At 50.2% G+C, this 14,179-nt stretch overlaps 1 protein-coding gene across 1 annotated transcript in view; it reads left to right on the top strand.

The window, feature by feature from the left end:
- atg9a (ATG9 autophagy related 9 homolog A (S. cerevisiae)) overlaps window positions 1-13,533 on the top strand; it is a 38,541-nt gene extending 25,008 nt beyond the window's left edge. The window contains exons 7-14 of the mRNA XM_043694411.2: window positions 799-952; window positions 3,140-3,319; window positions 4,274-4,519; window positions 4,879-5,060; window positions 8,126-8,243; window positions 10,999-11,227; window positions 12,445-12,575; window positions 12,777-13,533. Coding sequence (XP_043550346.1) covers window positions 799-952; window positions 3,140-3,319; window positions 4,274-4,519; window positions 4,879-5,060; window positions 8,126-8,243; window positions 10,999-11,227; window positions 12,445-12,575; window positions 12,777-12,782 — 1,246 coding nt within the window. The 3' untranslated portion in view covers window positions 12,783-13,533. The remainder of the gene's footprint in view (window positions 1-798; window positions 953-3,139; window positions 3,320-4,273; window positions 4,520-4,878; window positions 5,061-8,125; window positions 8,244-10,998; window positions 11,228-12,444; window positions 12,576-12,776) is intronic.
- The last annotated feature ends 646 nt before the right edge of the window (window positions 13,534-14,179 follow it).

Below are 14,179 nucleotides of genomic sequence, written 5' to 3'. Positions count from 1 at the left end.
TTTCCAGGAGCTGCTGGGAGGGAATATGGAGAGAGAAGGCCCAGAGGATCACTGAAGGAGAAATCTCTCAGCTCATCAGTTAGAAATAAAACAAACTGCTGGAGAAGCTCCAGCAAAGCAGCAAAGCTTGTAACATCACTGACACAGAATCAGAGTTAATATTCTGAGCCTGCTCCACCATTCAACACAATCATGGCTAATTACCCAAATAGTACTCTGTTCCTGCTTTCTCTCTATACCCTTTGTTCCCTTTGGCCCTTGGATGATCTAACTCCATCTTGAAACATTCAGTGTTTTATCTTTAACCGCTTTCTGTGGGAGAGAATTCCACAGGCTCCCCACTCTCTGGGTGAAGACATTTCCCCTCATCCCAGTCCTGAATGGCCTCTCCCGTATCCTGACACTGTGACTATTGGTTCTGAACTCCCCAGTCATTGGCAATATCCTTCCTGTGTTTACCCAGTCTAGTTTTGCTAGAACTTTATAGGTTTCTGAGATTTCCCTGATTTGTCTAAACTCCAGTTACTGTAGTCCTATTTGATTCAGTCACTCTTCATATGTAAGTCCTGCTGGGTTGAGGGCTTCTAGTGCAGGCTATGGATTAATCACTGTGTGGGGGTCAGGTGCTGAGGGAGTGCCACACTGTCGGAGGGTCAGGTGCTGAGGGCGCGCCACACTGTTGGAGAGTCAGGTGCTGAGGGAGCGCCACACTGTCGGAGGGTCAGTGCTGAGGGAGTGCATAGTTTACTTTGCTGTTGATTTGTCTCTTGGTGATCTGAATCACCTGTCTGTTTCCAGATGCTTTATTCCAGACAAACACATGGTGTTCTGCCCAGAGCAGTTACTCCGGGTCATTCTGTCCCACATCCACTATATGCCTGATCATTGGCAAGGGGCAGCCAATCGTTACGAGACCCGCGACGAATTCGCTCAGCTCTTTCAGTACAAAGCGGTAAGGAGCCCATGGGGCAGGTGGGGAGTGTGGGCACTGGGGGAGAGGAACTGGTGTGGTCCTGAGGTCACTGGGGAAGAGATGAGGTCAGTACAGGAATTGGCAGGGTCCTGTGCAGGGGGCAGGGTTTGGGCTTTCAGCGTGCTGAGGAGGAGGGCATGTGCGTGCAGGGTCTCAGGGAGGTCAGTGTAGCAGTTGGGGAATGCGGCTGATGGGTATCGTGTGTGGGAAGAGGTGTGTGTGGGTGCAGGGAGGGCTGTGCAGAGTGTGAGGGTGTCGGGAGAGGGGTGCCTGGGGGTTTCAGGGCCTGGGAATGCTGCAGGAGGAGAGTCTGGAGGTGCAGGGAGAGGGGTGCGAGGGGGTGCAGGGAGAGGGGTGCATGGGGGTCCAGGGAGAGGGGTGCCTGGAGGTTTCAGGGCCTGGGAATGCTGCAGGAGGAGAGTCTGGAGGTGCAGGGAGAGGGGTGCGTGGGGGTGCAGGGAGAGGGGTGCGTGGGGGTGCAAGGGGTATAGGGGAGGGTTGCGTGGGGATGGGGTGTGTGGGTATCGGGTGAGAGGTGTCTGGCGGTTCTGTGAGTGCAGAGGGTATTTATTGGGAGTAGTGAGGTGGGGAAAGTGAGGACTGCAGATGCTGGAGACCAAAGTTGAAAAGTGTGGTGCTGGAAAAGCGCAGCAGGTCAGGCGGCATCCGAGGAGCAGGAGAATCGACGTTTCGGGCATAAGCCCTTCAGGAATGAGGCTGGTGTGCCAAGCGGGCTGAGATAAAAGGTAGGGGGGAGAATTTGGGGGAAGGGCGCTGGGAATACGAGAGGTGGAAGGGGGTGAGGGTGATAGGTCGGAGAGGGGGTGGGGGGGGCGGAGAGGTCGGGAAGAAGATTGTAGGTCAAGAGGTGGGTGCTGAATCCGGGGGTTGGGACTGAGATAAGATGGGGGAGGGGAAATGAGGAAGCTGGAGAAATCTGCATTCATCCCATGTGGTTGGAGGGTTCCTGGGCGGAAGATGAGATGCTGTTCCTCCAGGCATCGTGTGGCCAGGGTCTGGCGATGGAGGAGGCCAAGGACCTGCATGTCCTTGGCGGAGTGGGAGGGGGAGTTAAAGTGTTCAACCACGGGGCAGTTGGGTTGGTTGGTCCGGGTGTCCCAGAGGTTCCCTGAAATGTTCTGCAAGTAGGCGGCCTGTCTCCCCAATGTATAGGAGGCCACATTGGGTGCAGCGGATGCAGTAAATGATGTGTGTGGAGGTGCAGGTGAACTTGCGACGGATGTGGAAGGATCCCTTGGGGCCTTGAGGGAGGTGAGGGGGATGGTGTTGGGCGCAAGTTTTGCATTTCTTGCGGTTGCGGGGGAAGGTGCCGGGAGTGGAGGTTGGGTTGGTGGGGGGTGTGGACCTGACGAGGGAGTCACGGTGAAAGGGGTGAGGAGGGAAATATATCCCTGGTGGTGGGGTCTGTCTGGAGGTGGCGAAAATGACGACGGATGATACGATGTATCTGGAGGTTGGTGGGGTGGAAGGTGAGGACCAGTGGAGTTCTGTCCTGATGGCGGTTGGAGGGGCGTGGTTCAAGGGCAGAGGAGTGGGAAGTGGAGGAGATGCGGTGGAGAGCATCGTCGATCACGTCTGGGGGGAAATTGTGGTCTTTGAAGAAGGAGGCCATCTGGGTTGTTCGGTATTGAAACTGGTCCTCCTGGGAGCAGATGCGGCGGAAGCGAAGGAATTGGGAATATGGGATGGCGTTTTTACAGGGGGCAGGGTGGGAGGAGGTGTAATCTAGGTAGCTGTGGGAGTCGGTCGGTTTATAGTAAATGTCCGTGTTGATTCGGTCGCTTGAGATAGAAATGGAAAGGTCTAGGAAGGGGAGGGAGGAGTCTGAGACGGTCCAGGTAAATTTGAGATCGGGGTGGAAGGTGTTGGTAAAGTGGATGAACTGTTCAACCTCCTCGTGGGAGCACGAGGTAGCGCCGATACAGTCATCGATGTAGCGGAGGAAAAGGTGGGGGATGGTGCCAGGTGGGGGTATTGTAATGTGGAGATGTGGATCCGGTGTCGAGGGTGCTGGGTTCTCAGAGAAATGCTGTCACCATTCCACCTGGGAAGAAGAGGGCCTTCTGTGTCTCCGGTTGTGTGGGAGAGGGTCTCTTAGACCCACGTCCTGGCTTGCTCCTGAAATGAAACTGTTTCTGTTCCCAGGTCTTCATCCTTGAGGAACTGCTGAGTCCCATCATCACTCCCTTCATCCTCATCTTCTGCTTACGGCGCAAGTCCCTCGAGATCATTGATTTCTTCCGTAACTTCACGGTGGAGGTTGTGGGTGTTGGGGATACCTGCTCCTTCGCCCAGATGGATGTGCGGCAGCATGGACACCCTGCAGTAAGTGATGCCTAGCCTTGTCCTCAGTGGAGTTCTCTTCCCTAAGGTGTGGTGGGTGCTGGGGGTCATTGAATGTATTCACACCTGATAGACAAGTGAGTTTCAGCTCATGGGGCACGGACAGGGAAATGCACCAAGATCAGTCACGATGGTGGAGCAGGGAAAGACTCCATCACAGCCCCCGACCTGGCACTGCCAGCTCGCTTACTGCCCAGCCCCATGTTTTGTGCCTTTGTTATTACTAAATTTGACCACTTCTGGCTGGTCTGCCGCATTCCAATCTCCGTAAACGTGAGCTCATCCAAAACTCTGTTCCCCCTGTCCTTCTGTGTACCATGCCTTGATCTCCCATCACTCAATGACCTACAATGGCTCCCATCACAGTGACACCAACATTTCTAAATAAATGAAGATGTTAATGGAACGCTGGTAGTCCTATCCAGAATGTAAGGGAATAGGAGTCACCTTTCAGCTGCATAAAGCCCTGACCAGCTCAAACCGCACCTAGCCATGCCACTGTAGGGTGGGCAGTGCTGACCACACCCAGCCATGCCACTGTAGGGCGGGCAGTGCTGACCACACCTGGCCATGCCACTGTAGGGCGGGCAGTGCTGACCACACCCAGCCATGCCACTGTAGGGTGGGCAGTGCTGATCGGAGGCAAACTAAAATGCATGATCAATTTTAAATTAAATCAAAATTCAATGGAGATAAAGGACGTGGGGCAGAAGGTCATAGATCATTCATGGTCTTAGTTTACAGAGAAACAGACTCGATGGGGTGAATGGCCTCCTGCACCTGTGTAACAATTGCAAGGGGCTGAATGGCCTCTTTCTGTTCATATGAAAGGGCATTTCTCACAATCTCTCCTTGTGTTACTGGATGTCATTTTAGTTTGATGCAGTTCCTTGGAATATTATAAAACTGAGTTTTTGTCACTTTACTGCCTGCCAGTGGTTTTCGGGGGGTAAGACAGAGGCTTCCATCTATCAGCAAGCTGAGGATGGCAAAACCGAGCTCTCCCTCATGCATTTTGCCATCACAAACCCTCGGTGGCAGCCCCCTCAGGACAGTACTGCCTTCATCAGCCAACTGAAGGAGAAGGTCAACCGAGAGAAGGGTGCGGTGATCGGAAACCACAGCCTCCTTCCAGAAAACGGCTTCTTCGCATCTTTGCAGTCCGTACAGTCGGAGTCTGAGGTAAGGAGCAAACAGGGGCTGGGGAGAGAGACACAGGCCAGTCCCACAGAGCATCACGGGCTGGGGAGAGACAGACCAATCCACAGGCACCACGGGCTGGGGAGAGACGCAGGCCAGTCCCACGGGGCACCATGGGCTGGGGAGAGACAGAGACCAGTCCCACAGGGCACCAGGGGTGGTTTGGGGGAGAGATGGGGGAAGTTGGTGTGTTGGGAGCAAATCCTGGTCCCAAAGAGCTCTTGAGGTAAGTGGGAGGAGGTGTGGAAAGGCCTGTTCCACAGAGCTCTTGGGTGGAGGTGAGGGGCTTTTTGAGCAGGTTATCTAAGTTTCCTAATGATGAGCCCCTTGTGTTGTTGCAGCCTCACAGTCTGATCACAAACCTGATTGCGGGCCCCCCCTCCCTGGTGTTTCAGAGAGGGCGAGAGGGACCATTGGATCCAGCTTCCTCACTGCGATCATTCTCTCCAGGACAGAATGTTCCAGGCAGTCTCCACACCTCCCTGCTGCGGAACAAGCCAGGACGACACACAGCTGGATCCGGGTAAAATCAACACACTCACTGTCTGACTAACCAGGTTCTTGTAGTTAACCAGCAGTTTATCCAATCAGCTTCCTGTTCCTTGCCAAATGAATCTCCCCTCTCTCCATCACTGCTGTGTATCCAATCACCAGGCAACAGAGAGGCTGGCAGGAATAGATCAGAGGATTTGTGTGAATGGGCAGAGTGTGGGGAGGGGAGTGTCCTTTTTAATTTACTTATAATGTAGGCATCTCTGGTTGGGCCCAACATTTATTACCAGTCCCTCGTTGCCCCCTTGAGGAGGTGGGGGTGAGCTGCCTTGAACTGCTGCAGTCCATGTGCTGTGGGTAGACCCACAATGCCCTTAGGGAGGGAATTCCAGGTTGATTGCGCTGCAACAACAAAGCTGGATTTCCCTTGTGACCGTGGGTAAGAATTGTAATTGGGGTGGGGTGTGAAATAGGAACACCGGGATTAGGAGTGGGAGGAGGCCATTCAGCCCTTTGAGCCCATTCCGACATCTAACATAATCATGACTGATCTTATCCTGGTCCCAACTCCACTCTCCCGCCTGCTCCCCACAGCCCTTTATCCCATGTTTCATCAGAAACCATATTAATTTCTTTTTTGAATGTGTTACTGATTCTGCTTTCACTGCCCTCTGGGACAGTGAGTTCCACAGATCCACAACCCTCTGAGAGAAACAGTTTCTCCCCATCTCTGTTTAGAACCTCCCTCCTCTCACTCTATATCGACGTCCTCTTGTTGGAGACTGTCCCACAAGGGAGAACCTCTGTTTAACAACCACCTTATCAATCCCTTTAGTATTTTATATCCCTCAATCAGATCCTGAGGAGCTGGAGAATCAACATTTTGGGCAAAATCCCTTCATCAGGAATGAGGCAGAGAGACTCTGGGTGGAGACATAAATGGGAGGAGGTGGGGCTGGGGGGAGGGTAGCTGAGTGTGCAGTAGGTGGATGGAGGTGGGAGTAAAGGTGATAGGCTGGAGGGGAGGGTGAAGTAGATAGGTGGGAGGGAAGATGAACAGGTAGAGGACAGGTCATGAGAGCAGTGCTGAGCTGGAAGGTTGGAACTGGGGTATGGTGGGGGGAGGGGAAATGAAGAAACTGGTGAAATCCACATTGATGCCATGGGGTTGAAGGGTCCCAAGGCGGAAGTCGAGGTGTTCTTCCTCCAGGCATTGGGTGGTGAGGGAGTGGCAATGGAGGAGGCCCAGGACCTCCATGTCCTCGGCAGAGTAGGAGGGGGAGTTGAAATGTTGGGCCACAGGGCGGTGTGGTTGATTGGTGCAGGTGTCCCAGAGATGTTCCCTGAAGTGCTCTGCCAGTAGGCGTCCCATTTCCCCAATGTAGAGGAGACCGCATCGGGAGCAACGGATACAATAAATGACATTGGTGGATGTGCAGGTGAAACTTTGGATGTGGAAGGCTCCTTTAGGGCCTTGGATGGAGGTGAGGGAGGAGGTGTGGGCGCAGTGGGGTCCATTTGTAGGTGGTGGAAATGCCAACCCACCACCAGAGATATTTTTCCGTCCCCACCCCTATCCGTTTTCTGTAAAGACCGTTCCCTCTGCAACTACCTGATCAAGTCCACGTGCCCCATCCCCACCCCCATCCCCCCGACAAAAACCCACCCACCCCTCCTGGCACCTTCCCCACCACTGCAGGAATTGCAAAACTGTGCCCACACCTGCCCTCCTCACCTCCATCCAATGCCTCATCTTTCCCCCTTGGGACCCTCTAACCCCAGGGCATAAATGTGGACTTCACCAGTTTCCTCATTTCCCCTTCCCCCACCTTATCCCAGTTCCAACCTTCCAGCTCCGCACTGTCCTCATGACCTGTCCTACCTGACAATCTCCCTTCCCACCTATTCTGCTCCACCCTCCCCTCTGACCTATCATCTTTACCCCCACCTCATCCACCTATTGCATACTCAGCTACCTTCCCCCCCAGCCCCATCCCCCTCCCATTTATCTCTCCACACCCGAGGCTCCCAGCCTCATTCCTGCTGAAGGGCTCCAGCCCGAAACATCGATTTTCCTGCCTCTCAGATGCTGCCAGACCTGCTGTGCTTTCCCAGGGCCACACTTTTTGACGACTCCACCGCAGCCTATTTTCTCACCTATTTAATGTTGCTAGGTTACATCTGTTCCTATTTGCAGATCATTTATATAGATTGCAGACCTCAACCATTTCCAAATTGAACGCTGTGACACACCCCCACTCATCAGGAAATGAAGGGCTTTTTGCCCGAAGTATTGATTTTCCTGCTCCTCGGATGCTGCCTGACCTGCGCTTTTCCAGCACGACATTCTAATCCCCAGCATCTGCAGTTCTCATTTTCGTCACATCCGGTGATGCCCATTACCCACCTTGCTGGTTACATCCTCAAAGAACTCCAGCAAGTTTGTCGAAACTGTGCTAGCACTGGTAAATTCAGCTTTGTTTTCCTCCTTTATGATTGACTCCAGCAACTTCCCCACAACAGACTAACTGGTCTACTGTTTCTGAATTTTTGCCTGTTTTTTTGAATAAGTACACACTGGCATGTTTCCAAACCATTGGTATCTTTCCAAATTTATCTGGATTCTGGAAAATCATACTGATGTAGCCATTATCTCTGCTGTAAGCTGATTTAATACCTTAAGCCTGGGGATCTATCTGCCTTTGATCCCATCAGTTTACTTAATACCTTCTCCCTAGTTTTAGTAATTTCACCAAGTTCCTCTCTAGTAACTGCAGTTTTTGGAAAGAAATAATCATCTTCCACTGAAAACAAGAGACAAAATATTTCTGTTGAGGGTGGTCCTGGTTTGGAGAGGGATGAGACCAGTGGGTTATACACATTGTTATTGGTGGCTGGTAGTTTGTGGGTGAGAGGAACTGAGTCTTTCCCTGTAAGTATCTCCAGGCCACACTCTCCTCCAGCCAGCCAAGTGTATCATTGGTCTCTGTATATTCCCTGTTTCCTTTCGCTGTGCTGCAGTAACTAGATCAGGCTTTGGTACTGCTCTTCCCAGCTGCTGTCTGACCCCTCTCTCCCTGTCTCTGTTGCTGGCAGTGTCGATATGAAAATGATGAGTTCTGGGAGCAGTGCCTGGGAGGGACAGCTCCAGAGTATGGTGCTTTCCGAATATGCTTCGACTGAAATGAGTTTGCATGCACTCTACATGCACGAGGTAAGCAAGGCTCCTCCAGTACCACCATGCCCTGCTCCCCTCAGCATCCCCCTCAGGTGAACCTAGCCAACGATATCTCCACTCACTGTTTCTATTCACTCCCCAACGATGTCAGCTGATGGAGCCATCCTGTTCTCAGCATTCTGCCCCCAGGTCATTCACTAAGCTATATCTGTGCTTCACTGTCTCCAGCAGCTCCCCACCCCTTGGACTCTCCTTGTGCACCTTCAGCTCTGATCAGTTTTCTTTGTTAACTTTGTTCATGTCCTCTCCAAGCTCATTTTGTCCGTAGGACCCACCACCTATTCTTGTAGCATCATTATGGCGCAGCTAGAGGCCCTTTGGTCTATCGACTCCTTACTATCCCTATTCCTATTAAACTACCAACCACTTAGCCTCCCTGCTGAGCCTCTGTGTTAGCCAATAGCCTTAATGTTTCAAAGGATAACTAAAAAAAATGAGAAGAAAAGATGAGTTATGAGAGTAAGTTGGCTAGTAATACAAAAAAGATTGCAAGACTCTCTTTAGATGTTTCAAAGGTAAGAAAGAGGCAAGAGTGGACACTGGACCGCTGGAAAACGAGTAATGGGGAAGAAAGAAATGGCAGAGGAACTGAGTAAGTACATGATGTCAGTTTTCACAGTGGGAGATACAAGCGGCATTCCAGAACTTTGAGAATTAGTGGACAATGGTGGGTTTAGTGGCCATAAGGAAGGAGAAGGTGCTGGTCTGAAGGTGGATAAATCACCTGGGCCAGATGGACAACACCCCAGGGTTCTGAAGGAGATCATTGGGATTATAGAGGCATTGATGGTGATCTTTCAGGAATCAATGGAGTCAGAGTCCCAGAGGACTGGAAAATGGCTAATGTAACCCCCATGTATAAGAAGGGACGGAGGCAGAAGATGGGGAATAACAGGGCAATTAGCTTGACCTTGGTTGTTGGTAAAATTTTAGAGCTCATTATTGAGGATGAGATTGTGGAGTACTTGGAAGCACAGGGGAGAATAGGGCTGAGTCAGCATGGCTTCGTCACCGGGAGGTTATACCTGAAGCATCTGTTAGAATTTGTTGAGGAGTTAACATGCAAGTTAGACAAAGGAGAGCCAGAGGATGTGATCTGTTTGGATTTCCGGAAGGTCTTTGACAAGTTGCCGCACAGGCGGTTGCCAAATAAGGTGAGAGCCCATGGTGTTAGGGACAAGGTACTGGCATGGATAGAGGATTGGCTGACTGGCAGAAGGCAGAGAACGGCGATAAAGGGGGCTTCTTCAGGATGGCAGCTGGTGACTAGTGGAGTTTCACAGGGGTCAGTGTTGGGACCACAACTATTCATGTTATACATTAACAATCTGGACAAAAGAACTGAGGCCTTTGTTATTGCAGATGACACAGAGATAGATGGCGGGACAGGTAGTGTTGTGGAAATGGGGAAGTTGCAGAACAAAGTGGACAGGCTAGGGGAGGGCCGAGGGCACAGCTTCAGGGTGAAGGGATGACCTATTTAGAATTGAGATGAGGAAGTTCTTCAGCCAGAGGTCGGGTAATCTGTGAAGCTCATTGCTGCAGAGGGCTGTGGACCCAAAGTCACTGAGTGTATTTAAGGCAGAGATAGATAGGTTCTTGATTAGTAAAAGGGATCAAGGGTTATAGGGAGAAGGTAGGAGAATGGGACTGAGAAACATATCAGCCATGATCGAATGTGGAGTAGACTCGATAGACTGAATGGCCTAATTGTACTCTGATATCTTATGGTGTCTGTCTTCAGGGGTTGTCCCTCTCCTTTCAATCTGGTGTCACAATCCCTCCCTTCAAAAAAGAAACAGCCCTTGAGCTTTCCCATCCTGTCACCAAACTCCCACATCCTTTCTCAGGACTCCATATTAGAATCTCTCCAACCAGCTGTCTGGCCAGTCAATACTGAAACAGCTCCTCTCTAAGTTATGAATCTCGCTGCTAGTAAACGTGGTAAACATTCCCCCCTCATGATTCACAGCCTGGCTGCACCCTCCATCCTCCTCCAACCCCTCTCCACCATCATCCAGCTGCTGTGACTGCTCACTCTTGGTCCCAGTCTCATCATAGGGAAAGAATCTCTGGAAAATCCCTTCCTGCTCCTGTTCCTTCTGTGTTCCTGAATGATCCCTAACTCCTCCTACTTACCTACCGTCTGTCCCTCAGCAGCCAACACGCTGTCAATTTTCACAGAAACAGAGGAAAGCTGTTCACCATCTTGTATCATTCGGAGAGATTGTATCGTTTGTATTGTAACCCCATTGCCCTGCCTTGTTTCCATACACCTTGAATCACTCCCCCCAATTAAATCGTTCCATCTCTATTGTAACGTTTTAAATGGACCCTGAGCACCAGCATGGAGGGCGAGAACATCAGATCGTTACTCTGAGGGAAAATGCCTTCTGACATCAGCCCTGAATGATGCTCACTTGTCTGTGCTCCCCGCCCCTTCCCCCAACCAGAGTTTTTTCTGTTGATCCTAAAAAAAGTTTTCAAGCATTTTAAGCATTTCAGTTAGATCACCCCTTAATCTTCTACTTTCTAAGGAAGCAAACACAGTCTGTGTCACCTGCTCTCATAATTTAATCTGTTTCAACCATGGAATCTTTGTGGGGAATCCGCCCTGTTTTCTCCTTCCTTCAAGGCCCAGATCTCCTGCCTGAGGTGTGGCACCCAAAGCTGGTCCAAGTGTATGGTTAAACTGCCAAAGCAACTCACCCAGCTGTCTGTCTGCCTGCAGCTTCACAAACAGCAAATGCAAGGAGAACCATCTCGTCACCTATGGCACCGACAAGACAGTGATGACAGCGGTGAGAGTGGTCTGGAGGAGGCTGAGCTGAGGAGACCATCGCCAATGACCATCCCACGATCCTCTACCTACCCAGTCACTGCCAGCAGAACAACGGATCTCCGTGAGGAACCAGCCGGTCTCTTGCACACTATCCACAGGAGATATGGAGGAATCGACAGTAAGACTGGGGCTTACTGGGGTTAATAACATAACCAGTAACTGGAAACCAATGCTTACACTTTGTGCTCAGTGTTATTTCCAAATGGTACACCTGCCTGTGCCCCTGTAATGTTTGACTCCTGGCCCTGAGTGAATAGACCCATGCCTCTACATTTCCAGGCTCGAGGGGCTTCTCGCTGCACTTCAGGTTTTTGTTCTATAATCACACTGTGTGAGTGTGTCAGTGGTTGTTTAATCTCTGTGTTGATAACAAGCTGTACAGTAGGTGTGAAAGTAAATTAATCCCTCGGGACTAGTAAGTACTCATCTAAATGGTTCAGGAGCATCTCATTTTCTTAAATGCATTAATTTGATTTGAGTTATTGTAGTCACATGTACCTCAGCACAGTGAAAATCTTTGATTTGCAAGCAGTACAAGCAGGTCATAGCAAGTAATACAGATCATAGTGTGTTTCGAAGGGATGTGAAATTGCTGATTGGGCCAACTTTTATTTCCCGTCCCTAGTTGCCCCTTGAGAAGGTGGGGGTGAGCCGTTGCCTTGAACAGCTGCAGTCCACATGCTGTAGGTTGACCTGCAATGCCTTTGGCAGAGTTGGTGTTCAGGACTGGCTTTCCCATTGTCTTTCCTAGTGCCAGCATGTTACCGGGTCTGTCCAGTTCGTTTCCATTTGTTTTGGTAACAGTTTCTACAACTGAGGGGTTTTCTGGCCCATTTCAGGGAGGCAGTAATAGGCAAGCACGTTGCTGTGGGTCTGGAGTCACATGTAGGCCAAACCAGGGTAAGGATGGCACATTAGTGAACCAGATGTGTTTTTTTTTATTAACCGCAATCAATGATATTGTCACAGTCACCATTACAGAGACCCCCACCATTTTATTCCCAGTCAGAGTTGACAGCGGCTGTGGTGGGGTTTGAAACCATGATTCTAGGCTGCCACCCTCTGGATTCATACCTCATCACCATTCCCTTGGGGGGTAAAAAGGGGATGCTGGAGCAACTCAACAGGCCTGGCAGCATCTCTGAAGAGAGAAACAGAATTAGTGTTTGGAGTCTGGTATGACTCTTGTTCAGAACTTAGATTTCCAAGGTCTGTAGTATTTTGCTTTTGTTACATTCACTGGGGCTCACATTCCAAGCCCTCAGCTCCCTAATAGTAAACCACCTTATCTTTGTTTACCATCTTTTCCATCATATCGCCATCTTTTTTTTCTAGGTTCTACTGAACCCCAAAGGCCATTCTCCCAACAGCCCATGGGGGGCTGGACGGAAAGCTCACCCCTTCAACATGCTGATCCTGTACCAGAGGAGGGATTGGAGGATGAACTGCCCCCACAAATGCACCAGGTAACTAGCTTTCTGCCCCCGGTAACCCGTGCAGGACAGGCCCAGGCTATGGGGAGGTATACAGTACTGAGACCCACAGAGCGTGGAGTGTGAGGCATGCATTCTTAGAAACGGTATGGATCTAGGCTGTTGGGGGGGTGGGGCGTGTGGACCTGAGGATCAGGGCCACTTTGTTCACTGATTCTTTTTTATATTTTGAAGGTGTAGTTGATCTGGAGTATCTAACAGATGGTGAAGATGATCCAAGAGTTGGGGGCTTTCAGGTGCTTACTGCTGCTGCATTGTCCAATGCATGGCCCACTGGTGTATGTTTAACTTAATTTATTGCAATGAAATTGGTATTTGTGCATTTGGGTGATGAAGTATGCCAAACTACACCCCAGAATGTTCTGAAAAATTTTGCCATTTTTAATAAATCATTGTGAAAGTCTTTGAATATTTATTTTTAGTAATCCCTCTGGTTTCCCATCCATCAGAATCCTGAATAATGTTTTAAATAGCCCAAAGTCTACTGCTTCCATGACAGGGCTGGGACAGCGGCAGAGTTGGCCTGTCTCTGTCTGGGACAGCGGCAGAGTTGGCCTGTCTCTGTCTGGGACAGCGGCAGAGTTGGCCTGTCTCTGTCTGGGACAGCGGCAGAGTTGGCCTGTCTCTGTCTGGGACAGCGGCAGAGTTGGCCTGTCTCTCTGGGGCTTTTGCCCGAAACGTTGATTCTCCTGCTCCTCGGATGCTGCCTGACCTGCTGTGCTTTTCCAGCACCACTCTGATCTAAACTCTGGTTTCCAGCATCTGCAGTCCTCACTTCTGCCTCTCTGGGCAGAGATGCATTTTTAAGATTAGATGTTGTTTGTTCCCCTCTTGGTTGTTTGTTGACTCTCTTATTTTCGATTCTGTTCTGTCAAAGGAATTTCTTGTTTGATGGACTTTAGAAGTCTGAGTAAACAGAGTGAGGAATTGGTTTATCCCAGTGTGGAGCAACATTTTGTTCATTGTTATGGGAACGTAAGGATAGAAAACCATTCAGCCCCTCGAGTCTGCCATTAATTGAGTTCTGATTGATCTGTCTCTCCATATCTCACAGACTAGTTTGAGAGTTTTCCCTGATATCCAGGTCAATGTTTATCCCTCATGCAACATTAGATAAAACTGATGATCACCATTGCCATTGGTGGCAGCTTGCTGTGTGTTCATTGGCTGCTGCATGTTTTTTCATTATAATAATGACTGTTTATTTTCAAAACAAACCACTCTCTCTTAGCTGTGAAACATTTGGGGACCTCCAGTGAGCTTGAACAAAGCTTTGTACAGGTGCAGGTCTGAGGAAGAGTTCTGTGAGAGCTGCTGAGTTTCTCCAGCATTCTGATAACTTAATATTCATGCATGGAGCAAACACCCATCCAAGTCTGCATTGCTATTTCTGTTGTTATTTCCATTTCAAGTGAGTGCATTCCAGATTTCCATTCTGTCATGTGACGACCTGTTTCCTGACTTCACCACCACCAGCACCCTCCCCCACCCCCCCAGGACCTAGCTGTGGTTTTAAGGTTCAGCCCCTTGTTGTGGACTCCCTCTCCCTGTAAACCCCAGCCCTAGTTGACCCTAAG

This window comes from Chiloscyllium plagiosum, unplaced genomic scaffold (genome assembly GCF_037043375.1).
Source record: "Chiloscyllium plagiosum isolate Xiang-an unplaced genomic scaffold, Cpla_swu_hap1 HiC_scaffold_7, whole genome shotgun sequence".
NCBI classification, from domain to species: domain Eukaryota; kingdom Metazoa; phylum Chordata; class Chondrichthyes; order Orectolobiformes; family Hemiscylliidae; genus Chiloscyllium; species Chiloscyllium plagiosum.
The sequence above is the reverse complement of the archived record's forward strand: the minus strand, read 5'-3'. Positions and strand labels throughout refer to the sequence as shown.